Here is a 19,261-nt window from a genome sequence, read left to right as displayed (position 1 = left end):
TTGGAATTGTTTGAATTATTAACTGTTTTTGATGTCGTTAAGAATTTTTCTTTATTATCTTTTATTCTGCTTCATATAAGACATAAATACATACAACATGCGTGTGTGTGCGTGTTTCTGCTATGTGTGTGTGTGTGTGTGGCTGGACTGAACGGCTGGACCGATATGAATGTTTCTTTATACACATTTGGGTGACGTTTTAGATTGTTTAGTTTCATATCAGCCCGGCAGATGGCACTGCAGTCGGTGTCAAGGTTATTTATAGAGAAAAGATTGTAACGTAGTTTACGATATGTCTTGTTTAAACACACTTTAAACATTTCTCTCCGAGATCAACTCTGTTTTACACATGGACGGTGTCGCGGGCAAAAACTAGTATATTCATAAATTATAGGAGCTATCAAATAAATATACTTACAAGGGCCAGAAATCATTGTCTACTTCACTAAAACATCCCGCCAAGGGATCACTATAACAATGGCTTAAGAACACTAAAATAATAACATACGTATACCAGATACTGATTTTTTAAGTAACCTAGTTTTTGTATAGGTATGTGCAAGAAAGGACATCACTAAATTGTCACAAACATCCAAATCTCTTAAAATGCTAATAACTTTATATTAAACGAAGAAATCTATACGTCTTTCAAGATAGGATCTTAGTGACGACAAGTACAAAACATAATCGAAATCTATCTCACAGTTTTGTCGTATCCTTCTCACAACTGCTGTACGCTTATTCTAAGTTTGCTTCGTCGTACTACGTACGAGTCATTTCCTGGTTCTCATTCTATAATCAATAACCTACCTTAATACTATAGTGTTGAGATGTATGAATGCAAAACTGTTTACGCTCCGTATGTAGTAACGACGCGAACTTAGGATGAGCGTACAGACCTTTAGCATTTTATTATCATATAGATCGATAATACGTAGTACCAGTATTATAAATCAAAATACGTTCAAAACAATGCGTAGGTGACGAGGATGTCCGAAAATAGATCCTATACTCATTGGAATATAGTCTTAAATGTTGTGGTAATAATTTTATTTACACATTTCGTGGGGGCTTAAAAGGAAAAGAGCCGTGTGCAAATTTCAATATGGGCTTCGACGAAAGATTCGTCCCATTTTCACGGAGATCGTTGTTTGGACAGTTGGCTGTTGTTTCACCCAAACATATCCTAAAACTATTTTCGGGCTAAGAAGGATTAGGACGAAAACGTAGTTCCCGTAATCATATCTATACAAGATAAGACTTTATCTTTCCAAGAAGACGACGCTCGTAACGTGACTCGGATCGAAATAATTTTATAACCGAAAGACGGAAAACAAACATTTAAATAAAAACCAAATTTAAAATACACCAACATTGCCCGTATTAAAAGATTACCAAAATATATCGTATTAAAAACAAACTAATATCGTACGGCGTATTTCGCTCAAGGATTATTAGAGCATAATTTAAATTCGAAACTATTCGGTTTGCGTTTAAACGTTTCCTGTTTTTTTTTTTACTATAAATAGAATATCATGGATACCTTAACATACGTTAATATTACTGATATTTAATTTAATTGAGGTCAAAGAAAGCTAGCTAGGTATATCCTTATTATTTATCTATACGTGGAGGAACGCTCGATACTGTGCCATAACTAATTAATTGATTACTACAATTTAATAGTTGAATAGAAATGCCATTATGTTTGAATTGTAGCGACGACACACACACATAGATAAATCTTCACGTACTGACGTATCATGTGTGTCGGCGTCGCGGTAGTGTGTGTGATGCTTATTTTAATTAATTTATTGTATACTAGCTGTTGCCTGCGGCTCCGCCCGCGTGTTGGTCGCTTTTCGCATAACCATATATATTATATGTCACACTTTAAATAATAACATACAGAAAAGAGATTATACTAAATGATAGACAACCACAACTAACAAACAAAAGAGAAACAAATGAAAAACAACCACAACCAACAATTAACTTTCGAACCGCATGGTAGTCATTACACAACGGAGAATCTTAAAACCGCGTTCTAGATTGATGACGTATTGCATCAACGCCATCTATCGATCACAGTGTTCAACACTTCAACCGCGCCCGAGCGCACTGCGTTATTTGTTATTTTTGTTACCTCTCATAAGTTTTAATATTAAGATTAACATCTATTAGAAGTAATTAACTATCAACTTATATATAATATATAACTAATCAATATTAAGTTGTAGTGTTTAATAGTTTTGAAGCAGTGCTTAAAGTAAATTTTCAATTGACCATAACTTCTTTTTCCCTTAACCGATTTTGACGAAACAAATTTTTGACAATGCTCCTAATTATACAACTGTGAAAATCCGTTGAATAGTTTTGGAGTTATAACGTACCAGACAGACAGACAGACAAAAATTACAAAAATTGTTTTTTTGGTTTCTATGGCTCTTCTTTAATTGCCTCGTATCAGTTTTTTGGAAAAATATTTAATGTACAGACATTCGATTTTTACTGTCTTATCATATGTATAGATTCCATTATATAAAAATAATTATCTTCATGCGATATTTTTCCATATATACTTTGAAATATAAAATCCACATTCATGTTTGTAATTCTATTATAGGGTTCAAAGTTATTCGATTCAGTACTAATATATTGTTTATTCTGTAAATTTCGTTTAAGTTTATATTCTGTGTTAACACTGGAGTCACAATGTTTAGATGCGACCTGCTCCGTATAGATCAACGATGATATATTAAACAATGAAGACCCAAATGTGTTAGAGAAATGACCGCTGTTATAAATATTTACTTAAAAAAATCTAGATACCAGAAATGTATGAAAAAAATAATTACATTTTATTTGAATAATATTTACAATCAAGTTATGTAGGGCGGTAACCAGAGGTTTCAGGAAAACTGCGAAACTTACTTATTTGTGTATTAGAATAAAAATTACATATTAAAACTTATAACCTATACCTTAGACTACATGATTACCCCGATGTTAGGATAGCAATGAGTTTGTCAAAGTTAGTGAGAAATTAAGTTTTTTTAAGGCCAGTATATTGTTAACTTTTTTTAAGTAGTCTGCCTATTCCATTATCGAGTTACGTACGAAGTGTTATCAGGTTTTTTCATTACTAAATCTTGTTTTATAGTATTAGTGTAGGTTATTGAATGAAAAACAGGAAACGTTACGTATATAGTTACGTTGCAAACTCACGTTGAGCATACGCGAGCCTGCTACATGTCACATCTTTTACATTACACTACGTACATCTTTCGAGTTTCGAGTAAGTTAGTATAAAGTAAAATGCTTGTATTAAATCTTTCAAATAAATATTATTATTTTTAACTATGACCTTTAAAATTCTCTACATTAAAAAGCAACGCAATTTTTCAATACATTATAATTTAGATTTATTGTAATAATACTCTGAATTACTTAGACTAGATCAGTTCTTATAGAAATAAGTACATAATTACCCACTTATATAAAGTATATATATACATAACGTTATATATATATTATTACGTTACGTTATGTACATTATATACTGTAAAGAAATTCATATGTTTGTCGGATTTGTAGTCCTTTTAATTTTTTATAAAAAAATAATTGCAATAATTTTTCTATTGTAATATAAATATATATTAACATTGAATGTATTTATTTGTATAGTAATCTGAAAAAATAGATTTTTTCTTTCATATTCATATTAAATTCTTGAAATTAAATGATCGAAAAATTTAAAAGCTAAGTTTATTCAGGAGGTTACCTTCAAGAATTGCATAGAGGTTTGATGGCAAGGTCTCTGAGATAACATTCTTGTGTTGAATCTCATGAATATATTAAATTTATATATTTATATATATATATAATATATAATAAATAATTCAATTATATATATATCAATTATGAATTTATCCTTCACTTTGTATCCCATATTTTTATACCTGTCTGCATTATATATTAATTTTATATTTGGCTTATTTAACGAATTAATTTCGTTTAATTGTCTTTGTATGAGCTATTGTAGTATCCCTTATATTAGATTGCAATGCCATACTAATACACATAGCATCAAGCTTCGTTCTAATATCAATGCCAAATTCTTCTTACTGTGGGTTTCGTTATTAGAACCTTCGTGGATATGAATCCACAAAAAAGGTTTAATTATTTTTTATCCTAAAATTCCCTTGAAACAACGCAAGACGTTCTGTGTCTCAACTATCAATAATTATATATAACGTATATTCTATTTAAACAGACCATGACGCGTTAAAAGACAATATATAGTTATACATTTTAAAGTGTTACATATAACGATTCGTCTTCATTACAAGTCAACAAGCTATCAAACCACACCGCAGTGTGACGCCAGCCTTATCATTATAAATATTTACGATCTGAATACTTACTTACCGTTCAAACACATCATACAAACGTGATATATGATGATAGTAAAATAATATAAAACTACTTGGTTTTTAAACTAATATTCTGCGGTATCCTCTGTGACTGTGTCTCTTTAAAGTGTAACTATGATTTTCGTATAAAATCCCGACCTTTTGATAACACTAGCAGGAAAAGGTGATAGTGAAAATACATTTTAAATTGTACTCGCGAAGATCTTTTTGATATTGTGAGTGAGCCTGTTACATATCTGTTTTGTTTTACTTTTGTTATTGAATTTTTTCGATTCTAATGTTTTAATTATTATAATGCACACATGTAGCCTGTAGGTACTGATTTGGATATAAAATCCGACTTAATTAGGTCAAAGCGTAATTGTATATAAATTTTATAATGGTCCAATATTTATGTATTACTTAAATTATAATATTTACACAGGTATGTATTATATTCTATCAAATTAATCAACTCTGTAATCAAAGTTGCAGTTTAATTCTGATTATTTACCAGAAAGAAGACGGAATTATTTTTACAACACCATCAAGATTAATAATAGTGTAACTTTCTTTGTCCAGAGATCGATGTACCTGAAACTAAATACTTGCTTTGTTAATAAACAAAACCGAGTCGAATTATTTATTCAGACGGTTGGTTGTTTTGTGTTTGAGAAATGAAACGAGCCGTTTTAATTTCTTTATCTTTTTATAGATTATATTTTTGGAAAAAACATTTTATTGATTTGTAATTAAAGGTATTAATTATATGGTCATACATAAGGTGTAGTGAGGACGTTATAAGAATAATGATTGAATTCGAGCTATAGACAATCCAATGACCTTAACTCGGCGACATTGAGATGACATTTTCCAAATTTTTCTAGAAGCTATTGTGTTTTTTTCTGTTCTTCGTTTGTTAGTATTTGATCATCGAAACAATATTTGGTTAAAGTATATTTTTAATTAAATGATTTCTATATAATTCAATAGTAATGATTTATTACCGAACGTAACTTTCACATACTGATATTACATTACATTGTCATACAAAAAACAATTGTAACAAAAAAATAATAATTTAAATCCAGTCGTAAATAATTATATAAAAGTAAAAAAAAAAAATATTTATTACAAATTACTTGTTCGGTTTAATTTTGTTTGGTATTTTTATTTTATTTAAATAGAAAATAACAATCGATTTGATATCTTTAATAAGTTATTAAAATTTAAGTCTTGAAATTTCTTGTTATATTACAAATTATTATCATAATTTAAGCAAATTTATTTCGGATATCTTAATCAGGTGCAAACATATTTCGATTTTCATCGTAACAATTCAAATTTTTTTCCAATACAATTCACATTTGACCTTTCCTTTGAATCTTCACACATTCTATTAAGAATGTAGGTGGGGAAATTTCACCCTGACGTTAGCTCGCTCAATGCGACCCTCGGTCCTCAGACAGTTCAGTTGAAACGCGATCTCCGCGCAGTACGGACGTGTTTCAAATATATTTGGAACTGTAAAATATCAAGCGGTGTTTTATATCGAGTGAGTGTTTATTGATTGTACAGTATACGAAACTATTGTGTCGGTCGCTTGATGTATATAAAATTAGTTTTTGTTATGAAGCGAATGTTCCAAAACCAACGATGTGTTTTCAATTTTCACGTGCGACGTTATTTATAAAAGTCTTAAACGATCCAATCGCAGAAACTGAACGCAGCTATACTTATATTTAATTTTAAATATTTTATTAATATAAGCTTATAATCCTATATTTGTCGAAAATCTATCATCATCATCGTCATCATCATCATCAGCCTATATTGGTCTACTGCTGAACATAGGCCTTTCCAATTGCACGCCTCTGAGATCGATTTAAAAAAAAAAAATCAATAATCTATATTGCGTTTTTTTGATATTTAAAATGTAATTAGCAAATAATTTTATTCGGTTTTATATGAGAATATAAAATAATAATGGTTTATTATAAATTCAATCTGAATCCAATCGATTTTACTGATATTTTTCTTCATTATTTCATCATCAATCAATAGTTCTAAATATGGATATAACAATACTATTGAAAACTTAAACTATATCAGAACTATTAAAAGGCGAAAATTTACTTTAAATATTACAACAAACGTAATTATTTCAACAATTATCAGCTGTTGAGTTATCGCGTGAATTGAAACTGATCGTGAGAACGTACAGCGTTTAGAATGAATAATGTGACTTATACAATATTTATAATATTAATTGTCTTTTATATCACAAAAAACAATTAAACTGTTCTACTTTAAGAATTACTGAAAGTTTACGCAAACGAAGCGGTACGTTTAACACGACCTTGTTATCAAACGGAACACTGACAGTATAACGTACTATCATGTTCAAAGACTTTTTAATGATAGACCAAAAACTGTTTGTGTTTTCGTATAACGATGCAAACTTGTACTAAGGTTACAGAAGCCAGTTAGTTTACAAATGTTGATGGTTCATTCTCGACAGTCATGTTATCATTAAGTGTAATTGTTTTAATAAAAAAATAAACTTAATATAGTGAGTATATGTCGATATCAGGTAAAGAGTTCAATGTCGGCCAGTTCGCTCGAATTAAATACGGCTATTTAGCGAACTGATTTTGTAATGACATTTCAACTTATTACTGCTGCATTTATTTTGATGTGTAAGTAATTTAGATTGACTAAAAAGGTTTGTTATATATTATAAATAAAACGTAAAACTATAGAGGTTTAAGACACCAAACAGAATATAAAGTTGAATTAATTTGTCTAAGGACATATCACGTGACGTAATTATTGAAGTTATTTTATTATAATTGCATAACAATGTAATCGGAGCGTATTCAATGTCTCCCACACGGAACTCGTCTAAGGTGAACCGTAATCTCTATTAAGGAATCCCTATAACTCGCCAACGGCCGGTAGACTTCGGTTTTGTAATCCAACAAACACGAACCTGCGAGCTTTGAAAATATAAAGAAGTTAAATATAAAAAAAAAAATTGCGTTATCACTGTGAACGTGACGAGATTCAATTCATTTGTAGGGCTTATTTTGTTTATATCTTTGTTACCTGTGTTTAAGTCACTGTAATAATGTTTTGGTCAGATCAGTTTTTCAACAGCTTTGTAAACAACACGTGAACGTGATATCGTTTTGTGTTATATAAGTAACTGTCAATGATTTTTATATTAATTTCACAAAAAAGTGTCTAAACTGTTAGTGTATTATATTACCTTTTCGGAATTATTCCGCCATCTTTGATATTTCTCTTGCACGTTTTACTTTCGTAGCCCCGATATAAACACGACTGTACACGTTAAGTGATTACTAGTGATGTGCCAGATAAACATATCCGCCAATATCCGAAGAACAAGAAACATCCGTATCTTTTTAGCCAGATTCTTATGCATGTTTTTCCTTATTAAAACTCAATGTTTGAATGAAATTATGTAAAATGAAGTGATTATATAGAAAATTATCAATTAATAAAATGCAAGACCAAAAAAATACAATAAACATATTCACTTAAAGCGTCAAGTATCGTCATTTATTGTTTCAAGATAGTTCATAAATTACTATTGTATAGAATTTTAGAATATTTGGATCTCTATCCATCGATACATTGTTACAGTGTCCGTGCACAACACTAGTGGTTACTGTAAATTCAGGGTTGTTGCTTGGTTTGGTTAGCTATCAGGTTACAATACAAAACTATACTATATTGTAATATTGACTCATTGTTTAGAATTAGATGACCTAACCATACTATGTAAGTCATTTTCCATGACTCCTATACGACATACATTACATTATATATGGATCGCAAAAAAATATTACACACAATACATACAAACCAAGCAAAATAAAATAGTTTTTTAACTCGCTGTTCTTACTATGCGGTTTAATTTAGCCTTACTCATAACAAACGGTTTAAGTATATCGCGTGAAACACACATTGTGCAGCTAACCGTATATTAATATCTGCCTAACAATAATTATAATTGTATATATTATTACCTAACCGATGACACAATAGTTTCAATATAGCGCAGTTCATGAGTTGTATGAGAGAGTTGATGTCAGTAAAGAGAGAATAGTGTTAAAATGGCTATGGAGACTATGGCGGTGGAATTGCCTGATCTGAACACGCTCGCGCCTCAACCACCGGCTGAGGAGACGGCAGAGGAAAAGTAAGTAAACACTGAACGAAAAATATTTGCGATCTTTTTGATTCTCGGCTCACCTTAAAACGTCGATTATTCATCGTAAAGCATCAGCTCGTAATATTTAATTATTAACATAATTGTGTTTTTCAACGGACTTCCCGCTATTTTTTGTGTCCCCAGTGGTGAGACTGTTTACGAATGATGCTTGGTACATTGTTAACATTTAAAACTAAATTTAATACTTTTAAATGTCCGAGTATGATATTGTTGTGATAATAAAATATTCTGTGGTCTTGAAGATTTAATTTGCGTGTTTATCCTTAGTATAAAAAGAAAATAACTCTCAATGGTATGTATCATGAAAAATGTCACGATGAGATCTCTCTCGTCATCAAAATCCGTGGAGTGACGTCATCGTCCGAGCCTCATTAGTATAAGCGAATCAGCTATGCTTTCTATTAATGAGGATTTTATTTAACAGCGGGAGCTCTTCCCGTGACACATTTAGGTCAGCCGGTATTGATTGTACAGTCTATGGTGACGTCATCATGAATACATTTTTATACTCGTCTCGGAAGCGTCAGTATATCATATTACGTTCTAGTCAGTTTGTCTTAAGGCTATATGCATTATAATTTTGAAGGCGTTCACAATTTCGCACTATCTTAAAAAAACGGAGGAAATATCTGTTTTAAAAAGCTTCGTATTTGGTTTTTAATGCGGACGGTTATAACGTTTTATGAATTCCTCAAAAAGTTTTTTGATAAACAAATGTTTAGGACTATTTCTTCCGCTCCCCCGATGTTGGCGTTGATAAATATCATGAGTAACCTTGACTATCCTTAAAGAACCCCCAGATTCTAGACATACTCGTATTAATCTGAAGAATTAATTTAAAAACTAGACCAGATATTCTGAGCATAACGTTTCACAATGCAAGTAATCTGGCTCGGAAAAGTTTTACGTTTCTTGACTTATCCGGGGTCGCTGAACATTAGAAATTAGAGGACTGCTTACATCTCCAAACCTTCAAAAGACAGAAAATGACTGACTGCGATCAGTCTTCAGTCCGTGTCCGTCTGTATTTAGTGGATAGAATCATACAGTCAGCTGTGTGATTCTATCTACAGACTAAATACATTAGTATGCCAAGTCAACATGAGACACCTATAGAAATATGTGACCCATCTCTTGATTCGTGTTTTTTTTCAGTATTAAGTGTGACCCTTCCAGTTTGATGGTAATCAATAAAGTCAAAGTTTTCCAAGTACTCGTTCTGGTACTGGCCTTTCCCTTACTAAAACACGTTCTCCATACAAAATATTTTGTTATTTATATTACACATCGTAGGATGAACAGTAAAATTATTTTGCTACGAAAAATAAATAAGCCAATGTATGACAAGTTATTCTTTACAATGCAAACTAAGAAACACGTTTATTAATATAGATAATTTCAAATTCATACCGTCCCGCCTCGTCGCGCGATCTGAATCACAATCTCAATAAATAATACCTAGACATGTGTCATACTACAAGCTCCTGGCCTTTCTTTCTGCGTCCTAATGCTTAATGCTGAAAACATTATTATTTGTGAAAATCAGTCATACGTATCTGTATATTATAAATGTTAAACTTACAATACTAAAATAGTTCATAAGATTATACTGTGATATTTTTTTTCATTAATTATCTCGTTTAAAACATTTTTATACCGTCCCATACTTGTACATGACCGACCTTAACGTGCCAGGCGTACGCTTCGCGGAAAACTACTGGCAGATTTCAATTAAATTTTCCAACTTTTCACAGCCACTGGGCTCTTATTTATTGTATTATATACATTTAAACAAACTTAATAAAGTTTTATAACTATATACAAGTTCTCTAAGCATTGGACGTGTTTTATTTTACAAAGTCAAACTTTGTTAATGTGTATCGGTGCAGACAAAGTCGCGTAATTTAGTTGGGTAATAAAAAATGCGAACATGATCTAATAAGTGGTTTTGTCACTCATGCCACTAAAACTAGTGTAAATATTCTCATACAATTTTATATTAATGTAGCGTTCGTATGAAAAGGCGACAAATTAATGGATCAGCATAAATAAAAAGTTTACCAAAATCGTAGTCTTTGGACGTAACACTGAGACTATCCAGCTGTTGTATCGATTTGAAATAGCTATTATATTTATATGTATGGGAAATTTATGTAATGTTTGAGCAAACACGATATGAAGTCGTTCACTTAATTGGTTTTAAAATGTTTTAAATATGAAAGCTTTTAAAAGCATCGTAATATACTTGTAAATAAAATGCTCTCACCCGCTGATACACATATGAAGTCTTTATCATGAAAGTATCAAGCAAAGTATATTTATATCAACTATTTATTAACATTAATTTAAAGGTAAACTATTTTCTCTTAATTTTATTCCCATAATAATGTGGTAACGAACCTGTAGACGACATACCTTTACTACGTGTCTGAATATTGAACGTAGGTACAAACATATAGTTTCATGGTTTTTCATTCATAGATCGTGTCCGTTGATGAAAATATGAGATTTATACTCGTACTAAGAACTGTTTGTAGTGAACTAACGTGAATTCTCTGGCGATCTTCCAGCATCGCGAGTGGGTCCGCCGATCTCAGAAGCGTTAGGATTTTAAAAACATGTTATAAATATACATCAAAACAAGACGCAGTACCTTCAATTTGAACGTCTTTGTTTTTATCAAACCGGACCAATAAAGCCTAGATTTACGTTCATTTAAGCTAAATTTGTATTGTTAAACGGTACTAATTGTAAGACGTTTCTATAATATTTGATTTTAAATTCTATTTGCATATTGTTAAGTGTTAACTTTATTCTAACCATCCTATATAAATAAAAAGATAGTAAATCTAGTTTTCAGTAGTAGGTACGTCGTTCACCTTTCCGTTATTCATGATTCTGTTGGTTCGTAGTGACCTTACTCGTTATATTTTTGGACGGACACAAATAGAAACGGAAATGTTACATTACTATTGAAACGAATGCTATCAGAAACATTGGTTTGAACATTAGTGAGTATATAGCTTAAGGTCACACAGTCATCAAATGTTTACTGAAAAACTATTCATAATACCCGCGTCTGCTTCGGTATTCTATAAATGTTAATGAGCGATCAATATTTTGGCGTATATATATATATATATATCCCTTTGATAACGTTCTTTTAGTTTTACAAGAGAATGTATATAGAATTTAATCTTTTATCAATTGATTACTAAATACAGGCTTTGAAATTTACTGTATACATATACGTAACTAAACATTTTTGTTAAAAAAAACAATCATTTTCTCGCGCCTACCATTGTATAGTTTAAAATATACTTTGTATATCAATGACCAAACGTCACTTATAGTATTTCTAAATGTAATATAAAATTACTGTATATTAAATGTATGAATAATTATTAAAAAGTGTTTTTAATATTCACTTATGAATCACATTGTTGAAAATTCTATGTCTGCTATACAATACGTCGCCAGAAGGTCGTTAAATGCAAATAATCAGTTGTAATATTATATAAATAAGATATTCGCGTTTCACAAAATCCCATCCGGTGTGATGTTTGTTCGTGATGGTTGTGATAAAACACGAAGCTGTCAGGGCTGGCACTCGTTTAAAGAAAATATACACGAAAATACAATACATTTTTTAAAAACTCAGTTTTTTTTTACCTAAGAATCCAGATTTGCCACAATCGCTATACAGCATTGAAGTTATTAATTTTCTTAATGTTTATCTACAAGAATTATTATTCAGTGTCAACCCTGAATACAAAACACGCAGCCAAACAAACAATCATTAAAAGTTTTAATGAGTCGTCACTGAGATACCGAGCGCAAATAATATGACAATGTTAGTTTACTGAAAAGGACACTGTAATAAAATTATTTTTAACATTATGGAACTTGTTTTAAATAATGTTAGGTTTTTTATCAAATTATATATAATAGGTATAATGGATTGATACATATAATAAATTTATTATTACTTACGAATAAAAAATCATATAAATATGCACAGTATCTGAATTATCTTTAGTTCAACGTAGAAACAATTTTATTGTATTATTGTGGAAATTAATTGACAACTATATGGGAACACAGATTATAAAAATAAAAAATTTAAATGATTATAACATTATTTGGTCTTCTTCAGATACGAGCGTCTTCTCCGTCGTGCTCGAAGCGAAGACCTGAGCGAAGTGTCCGGTATAGGATGCTTGTATCAGAGCGGCGTTGACAGACTCGGAAGACCGGTGGTCGTGTTCATTGGCAAATGGTTCCCCATCACGGAGATAGATCTCGATAAGGTAAAGTAACAACGACACATTTACCACGAGTTTGCAAAGTTAAACTACATACGGACCGTTTGTAGTTTTCCATTAATATTACCGCACATTATCAACTCAGGTTCATCAATTGAAAACTTTGTACTCGCGATACAGAACTATCTAGATTCCTTTGTGACTAACTCACTAAGCAATCTTACTGAGAGAGTAGAATAATGAAAAGATCTTTAAAAACAGTATTTGCCAATTATAAAGTGAGGAATTTTTATCCAACAATAACATATAAAATGTACTATACTATACTATATGTATTTTAATCGTTTTTAAGATTAACTAGCGTGCGAGTTGTTTATTGTTGCAACAAAGCTATTATAATAACATTAATTGCTGTATGTACAAACATGCCGTGCCCAGTACGCGCTAACACATAAACAATCGTCTAGACTGAAACCGTATATACGTTTCAGTACAATTTTTTTTTTTTCATCTCATTAAAATTTTCAATTTATTTTTATCGATGTTTTTCGCCTGTTATCTTATTTCAATCGAGACTATAGAATATAACCTTAAAACGCTAAATTGTAGCTAGCTACGATAAATTTAACTCGTTGCTTTTAATATCTGATATCAGATATCAAATTATATTAAAGAAGTAATAACCTGATTGAAAATTTAAAATTTTTAACAAGATTACTTAATACTAAAACATTGATCAATGCTGAAATCTCATTTCCCAGGCTTTATTATATCTCATCAAGCTGCTAGACCCCATCGTCCGTGGGGATTACGTCATAGCCTACTTCCACACACTGGCCTCGTCGAACAACCATCCACCCTTCTCGTGGCTGAAGGAGGTTTACACCGTGCTGCCTTATAAGTAAGGCTATAAATTTGTATACATACTTCTTACTAAACGGAATAGGCAGAATGGTCTTCGGATAGCATTTTGTTACTGGACTAAAGTGGTTTAAATTGTCTCATACAGTTGATAGATGAAACAGGCAATATATAATTAAGAAAATATGTTCTTTCTCAGAGCAATTAATATATTTATATAATACAAATTGTATTTTTTTGTTACTATCATATGTGTTTAATATAGATCCCGTTCATTGATCGTCTCTATATTCATAAATCATGTAAAGTCGTCCCACACCTATGTTAATATCAGCTCCGACTCATTCCAACACTGTTTTTCTATTGTATATTATTTTGCAACCAAATTAGATAAAGCTCTGTTGTCTATTTTTAGTTCCCAGTCATGTATATATATGTATATATATAATATTTTAATATTTTATTTTTACAGATATAAGAAGAATTTGAAAGCCTTTTACATAGTACATCCTACGTTTTGGACAAAGGTGAGTTATAAAATTGTCTATTTTTTTTATACTTTAAAAGTTATTTATTTTATTATAAACAATGTCTAAATGAAATTATTTATATATAATGTGTGTATATGAGTCATGCCCATGCCAACGGTACAGTCATAACATGCAGACATCAATAGTGACTAATTTGTCATAATTTTCTTATCACATTGCAACATATTTTCTAAATTAAGACAATGACGTTAAAGATTTGTATGTTGAGGAGTATGCTTTTGAATTAACACTTTTGTGGATACACCTGCATATTGTTTTATACATTTTATGGAGGCAAAAAAGACCCAGCCCATCTAACAATTTTAACTTTTATAACACAAAGCCTTGAAACTCTATATAAAAAGTATGGTGAAAATATGTATTTATTTCATAAATACGTTTTTTAATGTGCCAAATGTATCACTGAGGCTGAATGTTCAGGGTGATCTGTAAAATAATAGTCAACATAAATATTGGATAAAGTTTGAGGGCTATGTAGAAAAATGAGTTCCTTACTTAACCTTTTAATAACTCTACACCATGTATATTACATAACAATATTGTCTGTAATGATATATAATCTGTGTCAATTAAGATAATTAAAGTTTTATAATCTGTGTATGTAGATGATGACATGGTGGTTCACAACATTCATGGCGCCCGCTATCAAGGCGAAAGTCCACACGCTGCCTGGTGTTGAGTATTTATACTCTGTGATGGCGAGAGACCAGCTCGAGGTGCCCGCCTTCGTCACAGAGTACGATATGACGGTACGTTCACACTCATATGTACACGACACATGAATTTGTACACACACAGGCAAATAAACAAACTTTTATATCCTACCCACTCACACATTCAAGTATGCATTTAACACAAAAGCTACTGAACAGAATTTGATGTTACTTTCCAGTTTATTAGCTTACATATCAGAATAATAAATACTTTTAAATCTATACAAAAGACTGCTTGTTTTTATCTACGAAAAGCGCCAAAAAACGTTCTGGTTTGTATGAATTCAGTTTTAAACGCAATAGACGCCACTGACAAGTACTTAACCATATCTATTTTATACAAGTATGAATAATTCATTACTTTTTCTCTTAATACCAAATCATAAAGTCCACGCGGACATAGTCGTGGACAGAAACTATAAATCAATAAAATAACATCCTAGGAACTTTAGTCATATAATAATGTGAAATGTTTTATTATTCCAGATAAACGGCCTGCACTACTTCCAGCCGGACACGAGCAACACGTAGACCGCACACACGCACGCCGCCACCTTTAGTTTAAGTCGTTGTATTATAAAATAAATATATTTTACGATATCCATTAACGCTATTTCATATTCGTTTGTGATAGTGTGGAACGTGTCACGTGATATATATATAACTGATGCGTATGACAAGCTTTAAAATGTTGAAATCTTCGGAATAAGAAATGCAATAAACAAGCTCACCTTATAGATGTTATCGCGTTATTCAAATATTTAGAAGGGCCTACAACTCGACGTTGACATTTATGAAACTGTCAATGTCAGTTATGAAGCGAAATTATTGTTTGTCACAATGGCGGCTTCCGATGTACGAGGAGTGGCTTTAAATACTTAACATTATTTTCTATACAACTTAAAAATCCAACAAAACATATCAAATATTGATTTAGGACTCGAGAATGCCTTAAATATTTGACCAACGATCTGTTATATTTTTAGACGTAACAACATGGTAGCATGTTGAATTCTAACCCGTGTAACGTAAAACAATTAAGTTGTATAGAAAGTCTAAGAAATCGTTGAATTTGAAATGGTATTAGCGGTGCATTTTATATGTTGTAAGTTATAATAACTATTACTGGAGTTTATTGTTTAATGTACGTAGCTTTATATTTTTATAAATATAAGGCACAGATAAAATAATAGGCAATTCCATATTAAATTACTAAGATAATGTTCGTTCCTTACTGTATTCCTGGTTTACAAAATTTCAATTATCTCGTTTATTTTAACCAATCATATGACTTTTTTTTAATCTGTGCCGGCTCTGTCTTAATACTTTCATCATAGTATATTGTTGACAGGGTAAAAATTATATTGGAAATGAGATTTCATTACCCAGATTATTATTTATTTTTATACAGGAATTAAAACATTATTAGAATTTGCAATACAAAGATGCTCTTATAAGATATATTAATGTTATGAAAGTTCACAATTTATTCTAGTTTTAGGAATTTTAAACAAAATTTCGTGATGTATTCTAATAAGGTGCTCGCGTTTGAGATTTATTTTTTTATTTAATCAGTCCATAACTCGTAATATGGCTCATGACGCCTCGCGTGTAGCGTGTAGGTTATGAGGTGAGAGCTAAGTAGATTATTAATTAGCAATAAACTTAACATTCAGTTGAACATTTTCCGTAAATTTTCTTAGCTTTTGTATGTAACGACGAATATAAACACAGAGTGGCTGTTCTAGGTGCAATTATCACCACTGCCAATTTATGCGATTCGCTACACATTCACAATAGTGATATTATTGCAGGGTTACATTAATGTAGACTCTGTGGCGGTACAAAATGTTGAATTTATTATACATTTATTTTTCTACCGTTCACTTATCGGACAAATTAGAAGACTCGCATTTCCTATACAAATAATCTCATTACAATTTCACTCTAAAATTTTTATCTCACCTTAACGGCTGCTCGTTGAGCCAGATCCAATAACAAATAAATGAAATTTGATGTTTGTAATATAGATTTTTTTAATTTAAAATAAAGTGATATTTTTGTAACATCACAATACCCCTGAATGTGCCACATATTTTAGTAGTTATGGTTACATTAGTAGCGACATGCTACTTACAGCGGTAGTGCTAATGCTATTTGTGTAATGTTATATAATATTTAAGAGTTTTAACACATTTTTGAATAAGAATTTTCCATAAATCCTTCTTGTATCGTCAGTGTTTAGTATTGTTTATAGTGATGTGACTTCGGTAAGCTTGGTCACAAAAAATATCAGCTGTTGATAGTTCTAAGCTGGCTGTTCATACATTAATTGGTTAACAAAACTATTGTATTCACTAGACTCTAGAGGAACTTTGTCTTGATTATTGTTACTTCACTATGTTTTGCAAAGTCTATTATTGTTGAGATTTGGCTGTAGATGTATGGGAGCATGAATTGTGAATCAAATGCTATAGTTATGGATTTGTGATGTAACTGGATATTGGTTAATTTTCATATTTTATAAAAAAAAAAAATAAACAAAAAGGCTATGTAAATATTTAACAAACACAAAATAAAGTTATTAATTTACTAAATGTGTGTTTTCTTGTAATGTGGTAAAAAAAAATATGTAATAATGTTCCAGGGAAACCGACTCGGTCAGATACAACGATAAACGGAAATAAATTTTATTTCTAATACATATTTTTTAAACAGTTAATAACTATAATACACAACGGAGGTGATTAATACTGGTAACTTTGAAATGATTTATGAAAAACATTAGACATGACACTTATTTTTAAATCCAAAAAAAAGGAAACTTAGTAACAGTAACAGAATAGCCTCAAAATATAATTGTAGACATTTCAATAGTGAACAATATAAGAATTATTTTTTCATAAAGCAAATAAAACATATATTTACAATGTTCTAACACCAAGGTTTTATATTTTTCATTTGATATTAAACTATGATAAAAAGTCCATATTGAGGAAGCTGGTGTTAAAAAAGGTTACTATTAACAATATACATGAAATAGATTTTAAAAATACACAAAGCTTATGTTCTTTATAGTCATATAATAAAGGGAATCCAGAACATTACAAATGTTACAAAAACTATGCCTCATACAATTAATCTCACTTAGCATTGCAAAACTTAATCTATGAAGATATATTGAATTACCGACAGTATTTGAAGCGGAATAAGTCACAATATTTACAAGTACAACATTGTTATATATAACAAGATCAATCAGGACAAAGATGTATTTTTATATGAAATATCAACCTACAAAAATATTAACATTAAACAGTTTTTGTTAGGAGTGTAAATGTAATAAATTCAGTAATTTAAATGCAACAATTTTTTATTATATTATAATAATTACTTAGAAATGTGAAGTCTGTTTATGATGCTGATGCCTAATTTAAAAATGGGATATTTAGCAGTGGCTGACATCATGGTAACCTTTGTCACTGTTAAGACATTTGATATGAGGTAGCCACCAATCGCTCCCAAGTAACATGGTATTGGCCATTTCTGCCATGGAGTGTTCCAGTCTAAGGGGATCACAACCGCTCCAAACCAAGCTCCACATACGGTTAATAAGGCATTGTTCACCAACATAGCTATAATCGTGTCTCGAGAGAAACTTCTCACTCCAAACAACAATTGTACAGCAGACTCCACACCAGTGTGTGCAATTAGTGGAAATAGAGTTAGAAGTGTTAAAACAGTTGATAACATAAGCGTTTCTTCATGATATTCTAAGACCGGTGCACCAAATAGTATAATTCCGATGAAAAAAGAAAACATGGCAGCAATCAAAAATATTGTGGCTTTAGCGATATCACTAGCAGTTGTCTTACTTGTTTTCCTTTTGTTTTGAAGACCATTGTTGGAATTGAGATAAAATGATTTCATCAATTCAGCCACGAAAATAAGAAATAATACGTAACAGGAGGAGGCATTTCCAACTGAGTATAATAAACCCTTATAACTGATAACAGTTATGATACTTGGCAAATAAATGCATGTTATTAAACTTGATATAGTCACCCTCCTTAGTTCAACATTATTATTTAGAGAGAACATTTTAATATCCCTTTGCAATTCACATTTAACTTTTAAGTACAATTATTGGTTTGAAGTCGAATTATCAAAATATACCAAATAATGTCAAAATCAG

At 30.7% G+C, this 19,261-nt stretch overlaps 2 protein-coding genes across 4 annotated transcripts in view; one reads left to right on the top strand and one right to left on the bottom strand.

The window, feature by feature from the left end:
- Positions 1-17,663, top strand: part of LOC116767136 (protein GDAP2 homolog) — a 51,012-nt gene extending 33,349 nt beyond the window's left edge. For all 3 annotated transcript variants that reach the window (XM_061521759.1, XM_061521758.1, XM_061521757.1), the window contains exons 8-12: positions 12,833-12,986; positions 13,703-13,842; positions 14,275-14,329; positions 14,959-15,102; positions 15,553-17,663. In XM_061521759.1, coding sequence (XP_061377743.1) covers positions 12,833-12,986; positions 13,703-13,842; positions 14,275-14,329; positions 14,959-15,102; positions 15,553-15,597 — 538 coding nt within the window. In that variant the 3' untranslated portion in view covers positions 15,598-17,663. The remainder of the gene's footprint in view (positions 1-12,832; positions 12,987-13,702; positions 13,843-14,274; positions 14,330-14,958; positions 15,103-15,552) is intronic.
- On the bottom strand, positions 17,276-19,246 carry LOC116767130 (phosphatidylinositol-glycan biosynthesis class F protein). The gene has a single exon (XM_032657315.2). The coding sequence runs from the start codon at positions 19,165-19,167 to the stop codon at positions 18,457-18,459; it is 711 nt and encodes a 236-aa protein (XP_032513206.1). The 5' UTR covers positions 19,168-19,246; the 3' UTR covers positions 17,276-18,456.
- Between the last annotated feature and the right edge of the window lie 15 nt (positions 19,247-19,261).

This window comes from Danaus plexippus, chromosome 10 (assembly GCF_018135715.1).
Source record: "Danaus plexippus chromosome 10, MEX_DaPlex, whole genome shotgun sequence".
Classification (NCBI taxonomy): Eukaryota; Metazoa; Arthropoda; class Insecta; order Lepidoptera; family Nymphalidae; genus Danaus; species Danaus plexippus.
The sequence above is the reverse complement of the archived record's forward strand: the minus strand, read 5'-3'. Positions and strand labels throughout refer to the sequence as shown.

Excerpts from the sequence above, each read along its gene's own strand:
- LOC116767130 (XM_032657315.2), bottom strand. The coding sequence starts at position 19,167 with ATGTTCTCTCTAAATAATAATGTTGAACTAAGGAGGGTGACTATATCA.